At 42.0% G+C, this 20,443-nt stretch overlaps 1 protein-coding gene across 36 annotated transcripts in view; it reads right to left on the reverse strand.

Annotated features, from left to right (window-relative positions):
* ANK2 (ankyrin 2) overlaps positions 1-20,443 on the reverse strand; it is a 592,965-nt gene that overhangs the window by 83,727 nt on the left and 488,795 nt on the right. For 18 of the 36 annotated variants that reach the window (XM_075929759.2, XM_075929766.2, XM_075929765.2 and 15 more), the window contains 6 exons: positions 19,987-20,085; positions 19,789-19,887; positions 17,200-17,298; positions 14,157-14,255; positions 5,654-5,726; positions 4,076-4,156 (listed from right to left, as the gene is read on the reverse strand). In XM_075929759.2, the coding sequence (XP_075785874.2) occupies positions 4,076-4,156; positions 5,654-5,726; positions 14,157-14,255; positions 17,200-17,298; positions 19,789-19,887; positions 19,987-20,085 (550 nt within the window). The remainder of the gene's footprint in view (positions 1-4,075; positions 4,157-5,653; positions 5,727-14,156; positions 14,256-17,199; positions 17,299-19,788; positions 19,888-19,986; positions 20,086-20,443) is intronic. The other 18 variants (XM_075929777.2, XM_075929770.2, XM_075929772.2 and 15 more) reach the window with 1 other exon arrangement.

Consider the following 20,443-nt stretch of genomic DNA (forward strand, 5'->3'; position numbering starts at 1 on the left):
AAAAAAAGAATGAAGAAACCTTTTTTTACTGCTGTCTTACTCTTATGAGAAATAGGATTTTCAGTTTATAAATTCCTAGTAATCCACTTTTCTTTTAATCAAGAATCTGGCAGATTAGGTTATGGATTAACTCTGAGCTGATTTATGGAATCTAAAGTCACATTTTTCTTGTGCTTCAGTGATGAGTTAGTTCTACAGATTACATGAAATCAATTCACCCCTAATCCATGTTTATGAAGGGATATGAAACCCTACTCTCACATGATTATTATTATTATGGGTAAGTATGAAATCCACAGGACTACTTGAGAGTAAGGGACTACTCTATGGGTACGTCTACACTACAGCGCTAGTTCGAACTAACTTAGTTCGAATTAGTTAATTCGAACTAAGCTAGTTCGAACTAACGCATCTAGAACTAAAAACTAGTTCGAACTAGCGTTTTGCTAGTTCGAACTAGTAAGTCCACATTGAGTGGACTCTGAACAGGGCTTAATGATGGCCGGAAGCAGTGCCGGCAGGGCATAAAAGGAGGACTTAGAGCATGGAGATACTGTCTCAGGCTAGCCGAGGGCTGCGCTTAAAGGGTCCCGACCCCCACCCCGGACACACAGTTCTAAGGGGTGCCCCGCTTGCAAAGAAGTTCTGGCTTGGAGTGCCCTGAGTGCCCACACTGGGCACATCACACCACTCGGCCATCAGCCCGGCTGCACTTGCCGCAGGCTGCCATCTGGGGAGAGGGGGTAATTGGGGGGCTGCAGGAGAGCTTCCACCCCCAGAAGCCCGCAGAGCCAGCCCAGTCCTCCCCATCGGGGGCTCGTACCCCATTCCTCCCTCACCTCCTTCCACTTGCCCTTCCCTAGCCCCCCTTCTTCTTGATGTACAAAATAAAGATAACGTTTCTTCCAACATTGACTCTGTCTTTATTGAAAAAAACTGGGGGAGACTGGGAAAAGGAGGTGGGAGAGGGGAAGAGAAAGGCTGGGAGAGGGGAGGGCAACTAACATGATCAGGGGTTGGGAACAGGTCCCAGATGAAGAGAGGCTACAGAGACTGGGACTGTTCAGCTTAGAAAAGAGGAGACGGAGGGGGGACAGGATAGAGGTCTGTAAAAGCAGGGGTTGGGTGGAGAGGGTGCATTCAGAAAAGTTCTTCCTGAGTTCCCATAAAGAAGGACTAGAGGACACCAAAGGAAAGGAATGGGTAGCAGGCTTGAAACTAGTAAGAGAAAGTTGTTCTTCTTGACAAAGCAAATAGTTAACCTGTGGAACTCCTTGCTGCAGGAGGCTGTGAAGGCTACAACTAGAACAGAGTTTAAAGGGAAGTGAGATAAAGTGATGGAGGTTGGGTCCATGGAGTCCTATTAGCCAGAGGGTAGGAGTGGTGTCCCTGCCCAAAGTTTGTGGAAGGCTGGAGAGGGATGGCACGAGACAAATGGCTTGGTCATTGTCTTCGGTCCATCCCCTCCAGGGTCCCTAGGGTTGGCCGCTGTGGGCAGACAGGCTACTGGGCTAGATGGACCTTTGGTCTGACCCAGGACGGCCATTGTAAGCTCAGGGTCGGGGGTCTCAGTGGACCCCCTTGATTTTCATGCACACCTGGTCCTGGGTGGCCAGGCTGGCAGCTCTCCTGCCCTAGATGGCCACTTTCCTGTGCCTAGTGCGGAGATCATGGACAAGGTCCACGATGTCCGCACTAGTCAGGAAGATGCCCGCCTCTTGCGGTCCAGGGCAAGCTCCCGGGAGCCGCCAGCCTGGTCCCGGCAAGAGGGGGTGGGCTGGGGGGCATCGGGTGGGTGGCTCTGTGCCGTGCCAGGTGCAGGGTCTGCTAGCTGGGTGCTGGCAGGCTTGCACCTGGCACGGGCACCGTAGCCAGCCCGTGCCCCTTTAAGGGGTCCGGGGCCGGGAGGGGGGCATAGAGTTTCCCTGGTGTTGGCCAGAGTGGCCACCAGGGAAACCTGGGGAGGGCTAGCCTCCCACTAGTTCGAACTAAAGGGCTACACAGCCCTTAGTTCGAACTAGCTAGTTCGAACTAGGCGTTAGTCCTCGTAAAATGAGGTTTACCTAGTTCGAACTAAGCGCTCCGCTAGTTCGATTCAAATTCGAACTAGCGGAGCGCTAGTGTAGCGCATAGGAAAGTTAGTTCGAACTAACGTCCGTTAGTTCGAACTAACTTTCTAGTGTAGACATACCCTATGTGAGTATATAGATGGAACAAATTGGCCTTCAGTGATTAAAATATGTAATGACTTAATGCATATTACGGTGAATATAGATGTACAGGACACATTTTACTTTCAGCCTACACGATTAAGCTATTTTTATTGTCAGCGATACATAAACAAATTTATTATCTTGATGACCCTCTTTAGATCATTATTTGTTGATGTTTAAAAGAATGACACAATGACTACACAAGCTAGTTTCTAAAGCAAACATGGGATCAAATCTTTTGTAATTTGTTAGAGAGTATGCAATAGGAATTTATTATATAATGGTTATTTTCCTTTGGGTGTTGTTATTCTAGGCTGATTTCTGGGACTATTTCCTCTACACACATTAAATTATACCATGGCCTTTTAGGTTTTCTTATCGCTTTTCTTCAAACAAAAATGAACTTTATTTAATGTCAAAATACAAAATGATACCATGGTATATTCCAATGGATACAGAATTGAGAATTAGGAGTTTCTTTTTCTGAAACAAACTCACTACAGTCCTTCGGAGAAATTATTTCCTTCTCATTTCCTCTATCAATACAATGAGGCCAAAAACAGTTAAAATATCTCTTTCTTGATGAACTTTTAAACACAAATTATTTAATTTCAGTGAAAATCTTTAAACATGTATAACACTAAATTAAGTGCTAAATATTTTATTATCATTATTATTACTCTAAGTGGGACAAATATAACATAAGTAATGGCTGAATACTAATAATGACATTAGTCATCAACTATCCAAAAATGGGGAGGGGAGTAATCTAGTGCGTCTTGTCTCATCAGTATTTGTCTTTAAGGAAAAAGAAAAAGCTTATGCACATGGTTCTCTTTACAGCTTTGAGTAGCCCCACTGATTTCACATAACATTAAACATGTGCATAATCGTCTAGAAAAGTGACTCTCTACTTCTGTAAGTTTGTACAGCACAAATCCTGCCTTACAAGTCACTCTTGCTGCCAAACATACTGATGGCAACCTATATATATATATATATTTGGGTCATCCTGTTTTATACAACGCCAACCACATATTATTTCTGGGCCTTAAGAATATATAAAAACTTGGATCAATAAACACAAAAAAGGATCATAACAAAACAACTGCTTCCCAAGGAAAATACCAGATAACTAACTCCTCCCAAGAACAGTGGGGCTCTGAAATATTCACTTGCTCAAGTATTCCTGTCCTTTTAAAAGTGAGCAGGTTTAGTGTGTCACATTTATTTATTCAGAAATATATCCTGTCACTGTAATACAGCTAAGGGCAATGTATGCAGGAACCTTACTGCTGGTCTCTTGCAGACAGTCCAGTTATTAAAATGCTCAGCCTCTCTCCGCCTTTTGGCCTCCAGCTACTTAAATTTCCTATTAGAATCACCACCCATGATGACAAGTTTGCATATCACCCAAAATGCTTTTTGACCCCAGCAATGGACTTTTTTTTTAAGTAGGGTGATAAGAACTGCAATCTTTGTGCTTTGGCATAAATGCTTTGTACACTGCCTATGTCCTGAGAGGAGATGTACAGGGGAGTCGATTTCCACTCTGCTGGCTTTTTGATAAACTCTATTTGTCAGCTGGTGACAGAAAAACCCAGAACCTGAAGGTAATACTCCTGAGGGGATTAATCATGCCAAAAGACCACAATCAGTGCAGCCAAATAATTAATGGTACAAGTGAAATTGCCTAGGGGTTTTCTGGCTTCTCCATACAGAAAAATACATATAGGCATGCTATCAAAAGTAACAACATGGATCAGTGTTAAGCACCCAGATTATGCAGTTTTGGATTGTCACAACACAAACATAAATACATACAACCAAATTCAACAGAAACAGAAAAGTGTGTGTCTTACTCCAAAAACTCCTTCTAACAGCACCTGTGCCACTATATGCTTCCCCATCACTGAAGCGATCATCAACACAGTGTTTAAAGGCTGCACAACACACAAGTTAGCTTGAGAAAAGGGGATACCCAGGAGGTAATTCCTGAAGATATAGCAGTGGAAATCCATCCTCTGCATTGCAGATTAAAAGAGGACTGAATGGTAGCTTACATGAACAAAGGAAAAGAAAAATTTCAACATAACGCTGCATTACTGAAGGCCTTATTTTGTCATCCATGAGTAGTCTCATTTATTGTTCAAGGACTAAAGTTCTGCTTAAATAGTATAGAGGTGGCAGAGTCAAACCGTGGAGACACAAGTGCACTGATTACATTGCCATGAAGCATTTATATAAATAGATGATGTGTCTATATCCATCACTGCATGTAGATTTCTAGCCTGTCATGTTAAACACAGGCAAATTGACAAAAAAAACCACCCAAATATGCGTAGCACAATACACAAATTTAGACACAGGGTAAATTTTAAAAGTTTCCAAAGTAATTTAGCAGCCTAAGACCTATCTCAAAAAGGGACCTAGGCAGTTAGCAGACTAAATCCCATTGATTTTCTATAAGACTTAATCTTTCAAGTGTCTAAGTCATTTATGAATTAAAATGTAACTTGGGTTCCTAAATCATTTAGGCAACCACAATCTGGGAAATTCCTCTCACATCAATAACGGATATGCTATGCATAAAATATCATTACTGTAATATTAATCAGCATTTCAGACAGAAAAAGAAAGAGAAGCTACCCATTATTATAACCTAAAAGTAGATTCACCATTAGTCCAGCAGTCACAGTATTTGAAATGTGTAAACTATTCTTTCATAAACTATTAAAAACTTACCCCCCCCCTTCTCCTCCCAAGTTAGCTTGCTTATGTCTATAATGTCTAATGAAAGCTGTCCAAAGGTAAAAAAAAAAATCCCAGATAAATTTCACAGATGTTTTCTTTGGATTTAGATAAATGATGTAACACACTCCTGCACTCTGCATATGGGATTAAATCTGAGATTGTGCCAATATTAGTGTGTTGTTACCTTATGTCATGCTCTATGAATCTGTGGTCTGCATGTGCCAAAAAGGCCTTCGTGGTAACAGTTTTACCTCCTTCAGACATATGGATTTTTATCTAAAAGTTTCCACTTAAACAAAGATCCTAGTCTATTTCTTTGATATGCATATCTGATAGAAGTGGATCTGAACCAAAATATTCACTGTCTCAAACCTTTCTGTATAGTGGACAAATGCGCTTTTGCAGAACTTTATATATGGATCTTAAACTCCCAGATTCGAAAGTGTTGACACTTTAGAATCTGTTCTTGACCATTACAGAAATATAAAGAAGTTTGATAGTGGAGATTGGATCCAGGGTTTTTGGATTGGGGCCATCTTTAATGCCTCTATTCAAGTCCTGTAGCCAACAAGCCATTAAATCAAGGCCTTTAAATAGCTCACTATTACAGGAAATGAAGCAGCTTGATTCTATCCTGTAGATGGCGTAAAAGACACTAAACAAGGGAATTTAATGAATTTGCTCACCTTCCTCATCTGAAACATCCAGGATCTCGGTCATCGTCTCAGGTACATTCAGTTTGTGTTTCTCTGTCACAGTCTGCAGAGACAGAATAATCAACTCTCGAGTTAAGCATCAAGAAAAGTAGCAGTTATTTATCTGAGTATTTCTAACAACAGCTGCAGTTTCAATCTGTTCAGACATTTTACAATGGTTTCTCTTCCCTCTGATTTTATTTTTCCGAGTTTAATCTTTTCCATAGTTACTCTTGCTTTTTATTTGTGCTACAGCAATTGGTCATCTAGAAAAAAACATACTAAATGCATTTTTATAAATAGATTATCCATGTAGAGTAACTCAGATCAATGCTTCCAAAGCGGTTCTAAATTGAATTAGGTAATGTCTACATAAGAGCCGTAGAAAGTTGTATGAGACATATGGAACTTATTAAAATTGCAAAGCATTTGGAAATGAAGCTATGAATGATGTGAAATATTTAAACTGAAAAAAGAGGAAGAGTATTTAGACAGACCATATGATGAATTTCTTACGTGAAATAGCAGCTGAGTGACTACATTGTCGACATAACTTCAACAGAACTTGGCAGTTTTGTCAATGGTGGTAAACCGCATTCTACAAGGAATAACGCCTTTTGTCGACAGAGTTCTGTTGACACAAGGCGTTGTTGCATCGACACTGTCCTTTGCATCTACACTCTCATGTTGACAAAGCAGCTTGCTTTGTCTACAGAGCTGGATGTAGTCTAGACGCTCTTTGTCGACAGATGCTTTGTCAACAGTATCTGTCGACAAAGTGTCTGTCGACAAAAGCCTGTAGTCTAGACGTACTTTAGGAGTAAATGTACATGGTGATTTACATACACCCAAATTTAAACATATGACCAGCACCAAATAGCATATAGGATTAGTTATACCTGAGGCAATAGTTCAGGTAAAGGTGAGTATGGGGGTTATTAGAAAATGGATTTTTAGAATCAGTGACTTCTCACAAAGGACTTAAAGAGGAATACAGAGGGTGTTTGGCCATGAAGTGAGACCAAGAGAGGAAGGGGGGACTGATTCAACAATGGGAGCATCACCTTAGGATGAGGTCAGGTGTAGGTCAAGGATATGAAGAAGGCAATAAGAAGACAGAACTGTGATGAGTGAAGAGCATGAAAGAGTGTGTGGTGAAATGAAAACAAGTATGTTCTGTAGTTGGAGACTAGGGATGTGAAGATTGAACTGGTGAAACCAGTGGGGCTTGAACAGCTCCCCACTTGCCATGGACAGGGGGCTGCTGCAGCCCCACAAGGGTCCGCCAAGGAGCAGCTCCTGCTTGCGGTAGGCCCAGGCATGCTGCAGGCAGGGGTGTTCCGGGGTCGCAGCTGGAGCAGCCTCTCTCCGCTGAGAACCAGGCACTCTGCAGGCAGAGGCTGCTCTGGCTGGGCTCGAGCAGGCCATGCCTGTGGCAGGCGGAGAGAAGGAATCATTCCAGCCTCCTCCAAGTTGCCTGCCTTCAATCAGTTATCCAGTTAAACAATGGCTGCATCTAGACTGGCATGATTTTGCACAAATACTTTTAACGGAAATGTTTTTCCATTAAAAGTATTTGCGCAAGAAAGCGTCTACACGGGCATGTGCCTTTGCACAAGAGATGTGCTTTTGTGCAAAAGCATCCGTGCCAGCGTAGATGCTCTCTTGCGCAAGAAAGCTTTGATGGTCATTTTAGCCATCGGGCTTTCTTGGCCTCTTGCGCAAGAATACTTGCGCAAGAGGGCTTATCCCTGAGCGGGAACATTATAGTTCTTGCACAAGAAGCACTGATTTTGTACATTAGAACATCAGTGTTCTTGCGCAAATACTCACGGCCTATGTAGAAAGGTGGCAAGATTTTGCGTAAAAGCGGCCACTTTTGCGCAAAATCTTGCCAATGTAGACACAGCCCTCATGTTTAACCAGTTAGCCAACTGAATAGTATTTTACATCCCTTAGAGACAAGATTATATAAGGATCTGAAAAATATTGCCTGTGATATAATAGGAGATACAAGTCAATGAATTCAAGAATATTTCCATCGTCAGAGCAGCACTAGCCAATACACAACCACACCACACTCTGAAATCAGCCATAGAACCGGATATCTGTGAAGGAGGGCTTACATTTCACTGCTTAAGGCATAGATGAGGAATAATTTTTAAAGGGGGAGGGGCACTTCACAAATTTCTGAAGTGGCCCTGGGCTGCCCCAGAAGGTGGTGGGGCCTTTGGCAGAAGGGGCAGTACTAAGAGACTTCTTGTGCTCCCCCACCCACAGACCTTGATTGGCCTGGGGGTGAGGGAGCACGTGAAGTCTTTCTCCCCTGTCCCAGTGCCTAGAAAGAATTGCCAACTGTTTTGAACAGTTGTATTTAGAGGAGTGTCAGGAGACGTTTTGTCTCTTTAAGCTCCCACAAGAGTAGTTCACCTTTGTTCCACTCTCAATTCTTGCCAGTACCTATAAAGCATAAATTAATCCCAAAGGTAGAAGTAGCAAAGTATGTGATAGTTATTGTGATAATTACTGAGGGATGAACCTGGAAGCCCCCTACTCAATTTGTACTCAGGCAAAGTTCTCAATGTCAGTTTGCCTGTATAAAAACTGAATTAGGTCTTCCAGATCTGGTGCTGTAGGTCTATGCCTCTAGCGAGCCAGTGAGTAAGGTAGCACTATTTGTTATTTATTATAATGATGCTTTTCTATACGTATCAACACTTCTCATCATTGCTGAGTGAGTGAACATTGGTAATTTGTCTAAGTTTAAGTGTCTGAAATGCAGTAACTGCAGACAATAAGTTTCAATTTATCTTCCTATGTGGGCAGGACAGAGGGTGGGCAGAACTGATGGCCTGCAATTCAGTTACTCATCTTTAATTAGAACTTAAACATGATTCAAGGAATTAACACTTATAGTTTTCATCACATGTGTTATGTGTTCCCAGCTCTTTTGTACTCATTACATGCCTCAGCTAATTCTTTGACTCTTTTTTCCCCTCACTCCCCTAGAAAGGTCAGACAGCAGTAGGGAGTCTGAGCCAGATGAAACTGACTGAACACATACAGCAGTGCATGTGACCTCAATATCCCTCTTTGTAGCAATAGAAGCAAGGAATTAAGAAATAAATCCTAAATGAACAAAAAGACTGATACCCTACAAGAAGAATAAGGTGAGGAGGGGAAGGATTAGTATATTCTCCAAATAATGGGGTAAAGCATTGTGTATGTAGATCACTTGTTAAAAAAGACAAGAAAGTAACTCAAATGCTGTACTGCTAGGCTACGTCTACACTGGCCCCTCTTCCGTAAGGGGCATGTAAATTTCAGCAGTCGTCGTAGGGAAATCCGCGGGGGATTTAAATATCCCCCGCGGCATTTAAATAAACATGGCCACCGCTTTGAAGTAGGAATAAGACCCTCCGGAAAAGGGCACTTTTTCCGGGGGATCGGGGCCAGTGTAGACGCTCTTTTCCGGCTTTTTTAAAAGCCGGAAAAAAGCGGCGGACATTTTTATTTAAATGCCGCAGGGGATATTTAAATCCCCCGCGGATTTCCCTACGACGACTGGTGAAATTTACATGCCCCTTCCGGAAAAGGGGCCAGTGTAGACGTAGCCCTACTGTGTATGAGCACAGAATAAAACAGCCGAGGACTCAGCAAGCACACAGATGGGAGGAGGCCTCTGAGGAAAAGGGGGAAAATGGAATTGCCTAGGAAAAAACTTAGGAGTCACATGTGAAAGCTCTTAAGAAGTTCATCTCTGTTGACAATAAATGCAACAGAGAATTCACTCATTAAGGCTCAAATCCCAGTTCTCATACCAAGCTCAGAAGCAAAAGCCTCGCATAAAAGAAGAACACAGAGGTGAAGAGTTCTGGACTCAGGACTTCAATACTGTTAGCATTAATTGGAGAAGGAAATACAATTTAAGATGGATTTTATCTATTTAAACAAAATGCCCCTCATCTCATTTGAGATAGGGACAGTGGTGGTTGTAGGAGCAGTGGTGGTTGTAGGAGGACAACTAATTAAAAATACCAATACAGGATAAGTATGTTAATATGGTATAAGACTAATACAGTTGCATATTGTATATATGTTACCTCTGCTAAAATCTAGTTATACCAGATAAGCAAACACAGAGTATGGTTACAGCCTATTGGGGCTATCAAATTTGTTTTACTAATTTAAATCCCATGACATCAAGATTTAGCTTATTAATATAGTCTTAGACATAGGCGATGGTGTATAAACACAATCAATATCTATATATTTGTCTTCCTATTACTCTTATTCAACACTAGTATTAGCATTCTCAGACAAATGCTTAGTGAGACATATGAGCTCAAAGAGCCTAACGCTAGGCACCCAAATTCATATTTAGCCTCCTAAGTGACCTGCGTTTAAGAGTTGCTGAACACCAGCTGCTCCCTCTAAAACTCAGTGGTGCTTAGTATTTCTGGAAATCTGGCCACTTGTGTGTGCACTTTATGCATCTGCATTTGAAAATCTAGCTGGAAGTCTAGGTTTTCAGAAGCTTTGCACAGAAATACATGTACATATTTGTGTGCTTGATTTGCATGTTCAACCAGTGTATTGATCAAATGTCCTAGACACTGTACATAAATGGTCATTTGTCCATACACAGACTATACTTACCTGTACACATGCATCCAAAATTCACTGTAGAGCTAAACCTCTGAAAATCAGGCTTATTTTTTAAACACTGCATGTTACAAATGGTTGTTTTTCATTTTAAACCCTAAGTTTGAGCAGGGTACAATACTTCAAATATTGAGCCAAATACCGCCTTTGATATGTAGACAGAGTACAGGTATCAGTATTGCCAAGTAATGCCTTTTTGAGGTCTGAGTTTCCTTGGCACAATTATATTACTTACTTCTGACTTCCTACAAAGTATTAATTTTAGCTCCCCTGATTAAAACCCATCAGCCTGGAATTGCAACTATATTTAACAATGGAATAAAGAACCATTCATTACCCCCACATTTTTAAAAGGATGAGGATCTGGGGACAGCTAATGGCTTTAATAAGACTCGTAGTTTTAAATGCAGAGGTGTATGTGATCTATTAGTATCAGAGAGGCAGCCATGTTAGTCAGGATCTGCAAAAACATTGAGGATTGCTGTGGCACCTTAAACACTAATTCCTCATTGTTTTTGTGGTCGCTCTAGTTCCACTGATATTGTATTGCTCTGGTAAATCATGCACTGCCTAAAGCTCATTTATATATCACAAAATATTTGTTTCTACCAACTACACTAAAATGTATACACAAATTAACTGTTGCTCTAAGAAAGTCTGACAATTTAAATTTGTCACTTGGTGACCTGCAAAGTACACATCAGAAGGCAGGACACTTTCATAAAACAAATCACAAATGTTCTATAGTGTAAATACCAACTGTGCTTCCATGTTATTTGCTTTTCATTATGCCAGTTCTTCAATACACGGGGGGAGGGGAAGGGAAACCTGACTCTCTTCTCAGGCCTAGTCTACACTAAAAGAAAGATTGCTGCCACTTTGATTGATTTTCTGGAATTTGATTTAGTGAGTCTAGTTAAGTCTCGCTAAATCAAATTCAAAGGGTGACCCTGCCGGAGTCCAATACTCCTCCTTTTGTGCGGAGTAAGGGAAGTCGATGGGAGCACTTGTTCCTGTTGGCCTCCCACTGTGGGGATGCAGCAAAGCTCAGCTCAAGGTAAGCCAACTTCAACTATGTATACTACATAGCTGGAGTTGCATACCTTAAGCTGAGCTGCCGGGTTTAGTGTAGATTTGATCTCAGTTTGAAGCTTTATATTCTGGGAGCTCAACTCACACACTGAATTATTCTAATGTAAATGAGAAGGAAATGAGAAGGAATTGAGACTCAGCATGTTTCCAGTAGGCCTAGGGCCTTTGGAAGCAATTGTTCCATATATAAATCAGAACTGGAGATTTCTCATCACATGGAATGCCAGTAACTTGCATATTAATATTAGTGGAGCACTGAATTGTCTAACATTCTCTATGCATCACTCTGTTATATTACTGGCCTTAGAGCCTTGGGGAATGAAATAGCTATTGTGACTGTACTGGCAATGTACCTTTTTCAGTGGTGAATTGTTCTAGCAATATCAATCTCTTCGTCTGTACAGCCTTACTGCAGGGAAAAACTTAAAAAACAACAAGTAGTCTTGCAGAACCTTAGAGACTAACAAAAAAATGTAGGTGGTATCATGAGCTTTCGTGGGCACAACCCACTTCTTCATTCATCTGAATCTGGTTTCTCGACTATTCTGTAGTCCTCGGAGGCTGAACTGATAGCCAGTGCACCCCCAGGGAGCCCCCATGCCATACCATGCTGCTGCCACTCTATCAGAGGCAGAAGCACAGAGTGGCAGGCAAGAGCCAGTCCCTGAGGGGAGCCAGTTTAAAAACCAGATCCCCGCACAGACTGGCTGCCTGTTGCCACACACTACTGCCTCTCATATTGAAGCAGCAGCGCAATGTGGCACCAGCCCCTGTCCATGAGGGGGAAACAGTGTCTAATTCCTCAGGGACAGAGGCTGCTCTAACTTCCATGGAGCAGCCTTTGTCCATGGCAAGCCTGGGCCTAACGCGGACAGAGGCTGATCCCACGAGGCTGCTCCAGCCTCTGTCTGCAGGGAGCTTGGACCCCCTGTGGACAGGGGTTGCTGCCATGAAGCAGCCTCTGCCTGCAGTGGGCCCAGGTTCTCCATTGACAGAGGCTGCTCTGTGGGATGTGGAACAGCCTCAGTTCATGGGGAGCTCAGACCACCATGGAGAGGGGCTGCTGCAGCAGCCTCTGCCCTCCTCCACCCCCTTTGCTGTTGCCTCTCAAAGAGGCAGCAGTGATAGGGGGACAGGAGGCACCACAGAGCCAGCGCTGGGGGGAACCGGATATAAGCCAACTCTCCCCAGCACTAGCTCCTACTTTCTGCACCCCCCCCTTGCTGCCTCTGAAATAGAGGCAGCGGGGAGGATTTGAGTAGCTGAGAAGATTAACCGTTAAGTCTAGACTTATTGGTTAATTGTACACTCAACTACTCATTTATATCCCTAACATAAATATTTGAAAACGCAAATACTCTGTATTTATTAAAATTCTTCTGGATCAGGAGATTGACTCAGTTTGGAGAAAAAAAAACTAAGCCTCTTTATTTCTTGCAGTTCATTAATAAACCATCGCAAACTCTATTTATAACCTCACATCAAGCTAATTTTGTTCCATCTTCCACAGTTCATTTCAACAGAGACTTGCTGTCAGCATGTGATATAAAAGCAAAATTATTGTCATCTCTCTTATTCATCTCCTCCCCCCCCCCCCGCCCTCCACACATACACTGTTGTGCATGTTCTTGGTTTATAACATATGGTAGCATCTTTTCACTAATCTTTGGATTTGTCATTATGGGGCCTCTATGAGGTACCTAATGCTTTTAGCCTTTCTATTTTTTATAATCTTTCATGCTTTAAAAATAAGCATTCTACTTATAAGGTTTCACAGTAAAAGACAATAAGGCAAATTCATATAAAAATGGTGTAGTATTATTGTGTTCAGTGATACACAGCTTTTTGAAAGCCTCCTTTCTGACTTACTATAGTCTGTCACAGTTCTAGTAATGTCACCAGTGAGAGTGACACCCCCCCACACATGTCATAGCATCAGAATATAACTCATCTTCCTGGTTAAAAGCAACAGTTTGTATCTACTCTGACCACATAATCAAGTGGCTAGTTACCTCTGCCCTCCCTAAAACTGATTTTTTTTAAAGGAGTGAAAACTAAAACTACTCCACAGGCATCGACTTGGCTCAACTCAGGATGTGCGGCATATACTATTCATGAGCTCCGAGCATCAAAATCCTGACTCCAGGCTGAGGAAGTCCGTAGGGGGGGGAAGGAGAGAGAGAAAAGCGGGGAGGTACATTATGATAAAACTGGACCCATTTGTTCTGGAAGTAATTTGAGCAAAATGAGGATTTATGTGATTCAGAGCCGCTTAGTGAGCACCACAAAGTCTGGCACCCGTTCATGGACGGGCATGGTCTCAAGGCTTATGCCTGCTTTGGCAGCTCTGTAACAGCAGGTGTCACAGAGGAAAGCATACAAGCATAGAAGCTGAAAAGAAGAAACCAGGATAATGAAAAAGGAACATTGAGAAATTGCCTAGAACTTACATAAACACTTCCAAACTTCAGAGAAGTTTGGATTTGTTGCTAGGGCCCATCTCTAAAAAACTTATGAGTACCTGTTCTTATATTGGTGTGAACTCAGATTTATAGAGTTATATTAATTCTGCGAACTGTATTGCACATCTAGTTGCATATCAATACATTTGCGATGACCAAGCAAAGGAGGACCTTAAAAACTTAAACTAAAATGACGACAGAGGCATAGGGAGTCTGAAGCAATACCGCAGAGACAGCATTATGAATAGAAGCATTAACACAGATCTAGTACTCACAGTTGTGGTGGTGGTGACCTCCTCTGTTACAACCTTCAGCGTATCGACCACTGAGATGTAGCCCAAACGTCTTGCAATCGCTAAGGCAGTGTTACCATTCTAGAGAGAGAGAGAAAGAGACAGAGAGAGAGAAATGAGAGGGAGGATTGTGATTTGAACCAATGAGCTCACTCCCAGCACTACATGAGCCAGCATTTCCATCCAAAACAAGGCACAGCTTAGGAAAATCACTGAGTTTTACCATTACATCTGAATCTGTCTTTGTAACTTCTCTAAGACTATAGCCCTGATTGCCATGGTAACACAACACACTTACATCTGCCTGCAGTTCCTCATAAAAACCATGTAGTAGGTTTAACCCTAAAGTTGTCAAATTTCACTACACATTATGTGCCTTGACTGTATTGTTTTACAAATGCTCTATTATTTGGGAGATTATTCTTTAAAACTATTAAAAAGTTTTAAGCAGAAGTTTGTGACAGAAACAGTTCACATCTGCAGCAGGTACAATGCTCCCTCTGGGAATACATAACTTAGACAAAACCTCATACTACCCAGCAACAAAACAAGTTTTAAGTTCAGGACATGGTGGGGATTCTTTCACATTTAAATGACTATTTAAGCCATGCATCAATGAGCATTTAAATAGTTCTTTTAATTTTCAGATGAAGAATTGATCAGCTAATTAACCCTCAGGGATAGGCATTATTTATTTATATAGGGCTAAACTGCTATAGTGTCGCTCACACCGAACAATATCTTACATCAGGAGCTGTGCCACTGAAGTTAATGGAGCAACTCTATGTGAATGAGAGAGTATCAAATGCCGGGTCTGTATTTATTTATTTATTCTAAAAGTGCCTGGCAGCACAGTGTAAATCCATCCACAATGAATAGCCAAAAATCAGTGCCTTTTTGTCAGGAGGAGCAGAAAAAAATATCCAACACAAGTTACATCAGCTAAGAATGCCTGAGGGTATGTCTTCATGGCAGAGTAACCTTGGGGGACCAGCCCCTGGGTATGAGCCATCACTTTTAAAAGCCCTGTCCAAGTTACTATGTCCTCATTGCCAGGGCTTGACTAACGGCGGCGAAAGCCGCTCGCCAGCCCTGTACTGCGCATACGCAAGAGCCGCATTGCGCATGTGTGTGCTGCCGGTAAACAGGGCGCGCGGTTGAAATCTACTCGCCCATGGCGAGTAGATAATTTGTTGAGCCCTGCTCATTGCTGCTATTGTCACTTGTGTGTATCACTAGGACCTCCGAGGGCATATCCCATGGTTCTTCATACAGCAGTAAGTGAACAGTTCTTTTAATCTTTCCCAGGGAATAATGGGAGAACTTGTCTGTCCTACGGGGCACATGATGAGAATTGTGGAAAGAACTACAAGTACCCATGTATTTTAGACAACTACAAAGTGGACGGCAGGCCAGCCCAAAGCATGGGCTTCACGGCAGGGTTAGCTTAGTTATCCACAGTCGAGTTAATGCCTCTTGAGTTAGGCTCTCTTGACTGTAAAATGACATTGTTTCAATTAGCAGCACAGACTAACTTCATTGCATTATTTACTCAAGTATCGGAAATAGTGGAGCATCAGCCTACATCCTCTCATGGTCCAGCTAGCTCACATTTAAAGTACAACTTACCCGAAGTGAGAAATGTGTGTGTGTAGACAGGACTCAGCCTGGGGTAACTCTCGAATTACATATACCTCTAGCTAACACTACAATGAAAACAAGTCCCAAATGAAAGCTGAACTGGGTCTCTAACCCAGAGGCCCGTCACAGCTGTGCCAGCTAGCCCCCCCACCTTGAAAACACCACTTAACTTGGCTGAGAGGTTTTTGTGTGGACTGTAACAATGGAGTAAGAGCCCAGGCTATTTCAGCAGTGATTGTGCTTTGAGGCCTTAAGGACTGAGGCTGTGACAGTCCTACAAGCATACTGAAATCAAATGAACATACCTTCAAATTAAGTAAGCTCTGATGAGGTGTTTAGCCCAAGAATTGACCATAAATGCCCCCCAGTTGATGATCTAGGACAGAGGTGGGAAACCTAAGGCCCAGGGGCCAGATAAAGCCCCTGGCTTGCCAGGATCCTGCCTCCCAACTGATTTTTCTGGGGTCAGTGGCCCATCACCCCAAAAAGGTTCCCTGCCTCTGATCTAGGCTATAAACTAGAACAGGGATTTTTAGATAACTCAATCCCAGAGCATTGTTCCAGGGAGCAAGAGAGAAGCCAGTGCAGGTTTAAGCAAGTGTATTATGCACCCATGGCAATCTGCCCCAGTCAAGAGCCAGGCAAAGGCTTTTTTAATTTTTTTTTTAACTAGTTGTACCATCTGGGCCTACAGAGTTGACAGAGATATAGTTGGCTATTGTGGAAAATGGTGTTAAAGAAAAACAGTTGCGGATTCCTAGCAGTCTACAGAGGATAGAAGCTATGCTATAAGCTATGGTTGCTATCTGAGAATCCAGGAATAGCACTGACCTACATCCAGGAGGTGGCAAACAAATGGATAGAGTAAATTGTGTCAATTACGGGTTTTATCCCAAGCAGTAAACATTCCTTTCATCTTATACAGAAGGGCTGCAGACAGTTTGCTTTTGTGCAGACCCTCCTCTAGACCAGGCATTGGGAGGATAAGAAGAATACCATCTTTAGTGCCACCCTCATTTTACACCTGGAGAAACGGAAATGAGGCGTGTCTGTGACACAAACAGTCAGTGGCCAGCCTGGAAATATAACGCAGGAATTACTTTTTCCAAATCCCATGCTCAGCTCACTATCCAAACGAACTCTCTGTCTGGAGAGCACTTTGCAACCGAGCAGAGCTACCTTAAGGGGCTTGAAAGGGAGGCAGGAAGTTACACTCACACATCTGATAACCAGCTGTATGAGCAGAACATTCAGCAAAGCAAAGGCTACAGAGGAGAGGGATCAAATGAGTCAATCAGACTCAGGAAAGGGAGGAACCATGAGGAGAACAAGCTGCAGGCAGGTGGCAGATTGCAGTAGTACCCCAGGCAATTTCCAGACTTACAGCAGTGATGGCATTGGGCTTGGCCCCATGCTGGAGTAGCACATTGATGATATGAGTATGACCCTGTTGAGCAGCTTGGTGAAGAGGGGTGTAGCCATTCTGTCATTGGTGGTAATTGCCATATTTGTAGGATGGAAAAATACAGTGATTAGAAAATAGATGTCAATGTACTTCCTCTAATCAAGATATTATTTAAAACAACATCTATGCCAGCAATTCACTCACACACACAATAATTCTCAGCAACAGTCTCTGAACCCACCTAGGGACTAATGAAATAATAAATAATAATAATATTTTGACTTGCAGAGCATTTTTCGTGTGACAGAATTAATGGTCTTTATAAAGGTGAGCAAGCTTTACTGTTCCCATTTCATAGATGGAATAACAAAGCACAGAGAACTTAACAGCCATGCCCCAGGCGACAGAGCAAATTGGGTGGGAAGGGCAGAACCAGGTCTCCCAGACCATTGCTTTTAATGGGTACTCAAAGATTCTACCTTTACAAATGCTTAAGCTAATATTCAAAGCCATGTAAACTCTAACAGGTTTAATTGAATCCACTTTAAATGAACTAGTTGTGTGACTATAAGTCTCACTATGAATGTCACTGCTGTTTATATTCTACAAAAAAAGATCCCAACTCTGCGCCATAATATAGTCAAAACGTTTGTATATGTTGCATATTATTGTACATATTTTTATTCTGTATATTTATCTAGTCCAATGATCCATTCATGATTTTATACATTACAAAAACATGGCCAGACTGCACTTCAGCCAGCTGATCTGAGAGGGAATTGTATGAACCCAGTCAGGCAGTTAATTTACAAAATTATCTGCTCTTGAGTTTGAAAGCAGGCAGACAACAAAACAGGGAAAATAGCAATTTGATTTCACTTACCATTTACGCATATCTAAGAGAGCCTAAGGCACTCAGACTGATCTCTTGGACTTGTGTGTGTGTGCCTTAAACTATGACTATGACTGACATGTATCTTTCATATGGACAGATGGGTGCCAACTTGCTTGGTACTCTAGTTGTCCTTGTAACATTTGGGCTACACATCCATCTACCAGGTAGGATACTAAGCAGGGGTTCAGAACAGGTTGTGATGTTTTATACTGGCAATCATATTATTTCCATTACTTTAATATCAGTGCAGTCTCTTGGAATTGAGTCCAGACACATCACTCTTCTGCTGGACGTGGCACACAATATCCTAAAGGCTTGCTTCACAGCAAGAACCCAGTGTCGTTCAGATTTTAATGTCTGCTACAAATCTAGCCAGGAGGGACTTGCTCTTTAAATGGAGTGAATCCACAATGCTGGTTATCTGCTAGTCTGCCAAGATTTATGATGCTTTGGAAGCACCAACAGGACCAGATACTCTGATATTACTCTACCAACTTTAATGGAATTGTTCCAGATAATCAGACTAACCAGAGAAACTAAAATCAGAATCTGATCCAATAAGCTTAACACACATTTAGACAAACATACAGGGAAATTAGGACATTTCTTTCAATTACTTCCAAAGAGATCAGCTGCAGGAGTTCCCAGTTGCCATTTTGGTTCCCAGCTATCTGCTTTTATTATGGGGTGGGTTTTTTTTCCAGCTTTCTGTCATATTTACCAACTCTTCAAACAATCTATGGTTTTAACTTACTGAGTCTGGGCTGTGACTGCATTGCAAATGTCCTGACATTCCCCTGGATTCTGGGTCTTTTTGGACATTGCCATTCACATCTTCTAGTTGGACTTATTTTCATAAGGCCATCCCACTTCGAGGAGTGGATCGGCCATGTAATTAAGCAGTCGGAGACAGAGGAATCAGCAAGAATGATCAGTGACTTGCAAGCTTCTGTGCTTCTGACCAGTTGTCAAGGATAACAGATGCATTTTTGGAGCCATAAATGGAGCTTAGCTGTTTGCACTGATACCAAAACACCAAGGAAGCTGTGTGAGCCTGGGAGGCGAATTATAATGCTATGACTACAGCCTAGCAACAAGAAGCCGGTTTGAATTGGAGCCAGGGAGCATTAGACCATGTGGTCTGGCCTTCTCCTCCTCCTGGTGCAGGTGATATAAAGACATCTGCGATACAAAATGGCTCTGTGATCACACATCCCTCAGTGTAAACATACATTAAGCAGATGCAGAAACCATTGGTTGAGAGAGGCAGAGTTGTCTCCATATAGCACACCATATGGAGGGGCTTATTTTGGTGTAATTGAGAAGTAACTGCTAAAGCTAATGGAATTACACTAATGTGAGCATAAAAAGAATCAGGCTCCTATGTGTTACAAGTACAAATAAAATAAAGGAAAAACTCAAAACAGATCCCACCTCTCACAAGCACACGGAGTCAATGGACCTGACTTCAGTTTAGTGAGGAATGCACCTTGAAGCAGAGCAAAGGGAACTCATTCCTTCACAGCCACAGATCAGCAGATATTAACACCAAGTGTGCATGAGTAATCTGTAAAAGGCCTACTAGGAAAACCTACAGTTGACTTTATGCAGCATGAATTAGTATCATACGGTCACTGAAGAAAAACCCCCCAAAGTGATGAAAAATTCTTTACCTTTGTTTTAGCATTGACATTGGCTCCCTGCTTCAGGAGGAAATTCACCATCTTGATGTTTCCATAATGACAAGCCACAATTAAAGGAGTGTAGCCCAGCTACAATAAAATAGCATAAAAAGTAAACCCATGCAGTCAATGGAACATTCTATCATCACAATAACATGCCTGGGAAGCAGTAGCCATTATGTAGTTTACCTTTGTCTGGGCATCTTGGTTTGCACCGTGCTTTGTCAGTATATCAGCTACATTCACTTTATCCTCCTGAGCTGCAAGGTGCAGGGATGTCAATCCACTCTACAAACCAAATGGAAAGAGAACCATAATGCTACCAAAAGGAAAGAAAAGGGCCTTGCAAGTTTTAGCATTTTAAAATTATGGCAAGATCCTGACTGTAATTTAAAAAAACATCTTTTAAGCAAAAATGGTAGTTGGTTGCTATCCATGTAAAACTGACTAACAATTCAATACTGCAAATAATCACCCTAACTATAGATTGATGCTTTCAGCTAGTGATTACCACATCTAGAATTTACACAATAATGTCACTGGAGAAATCTAAGTGCCCACTAATAAAGTAGGATGACCTTTCTACAATTCTAGGCCACTATTTGTAGCCTTCCTTTGAGAGGAAGAATGGACCTTAACAATTATG

This window comes from Pelodiscus sinensis, chromosome 4 (genome assembly GCF_052426305.1).
Source record: "Pelodiscus sinensis isolate ZL-2025 chromosome 4, ASM5242630v1, whole genome shotgun sequence".
Taxonomy (NCBI): Eukaryota; Metazoa; Chordata; order Testudines; family Trionychidae; genus Pelodiscus; species Pelodiscus sinensis.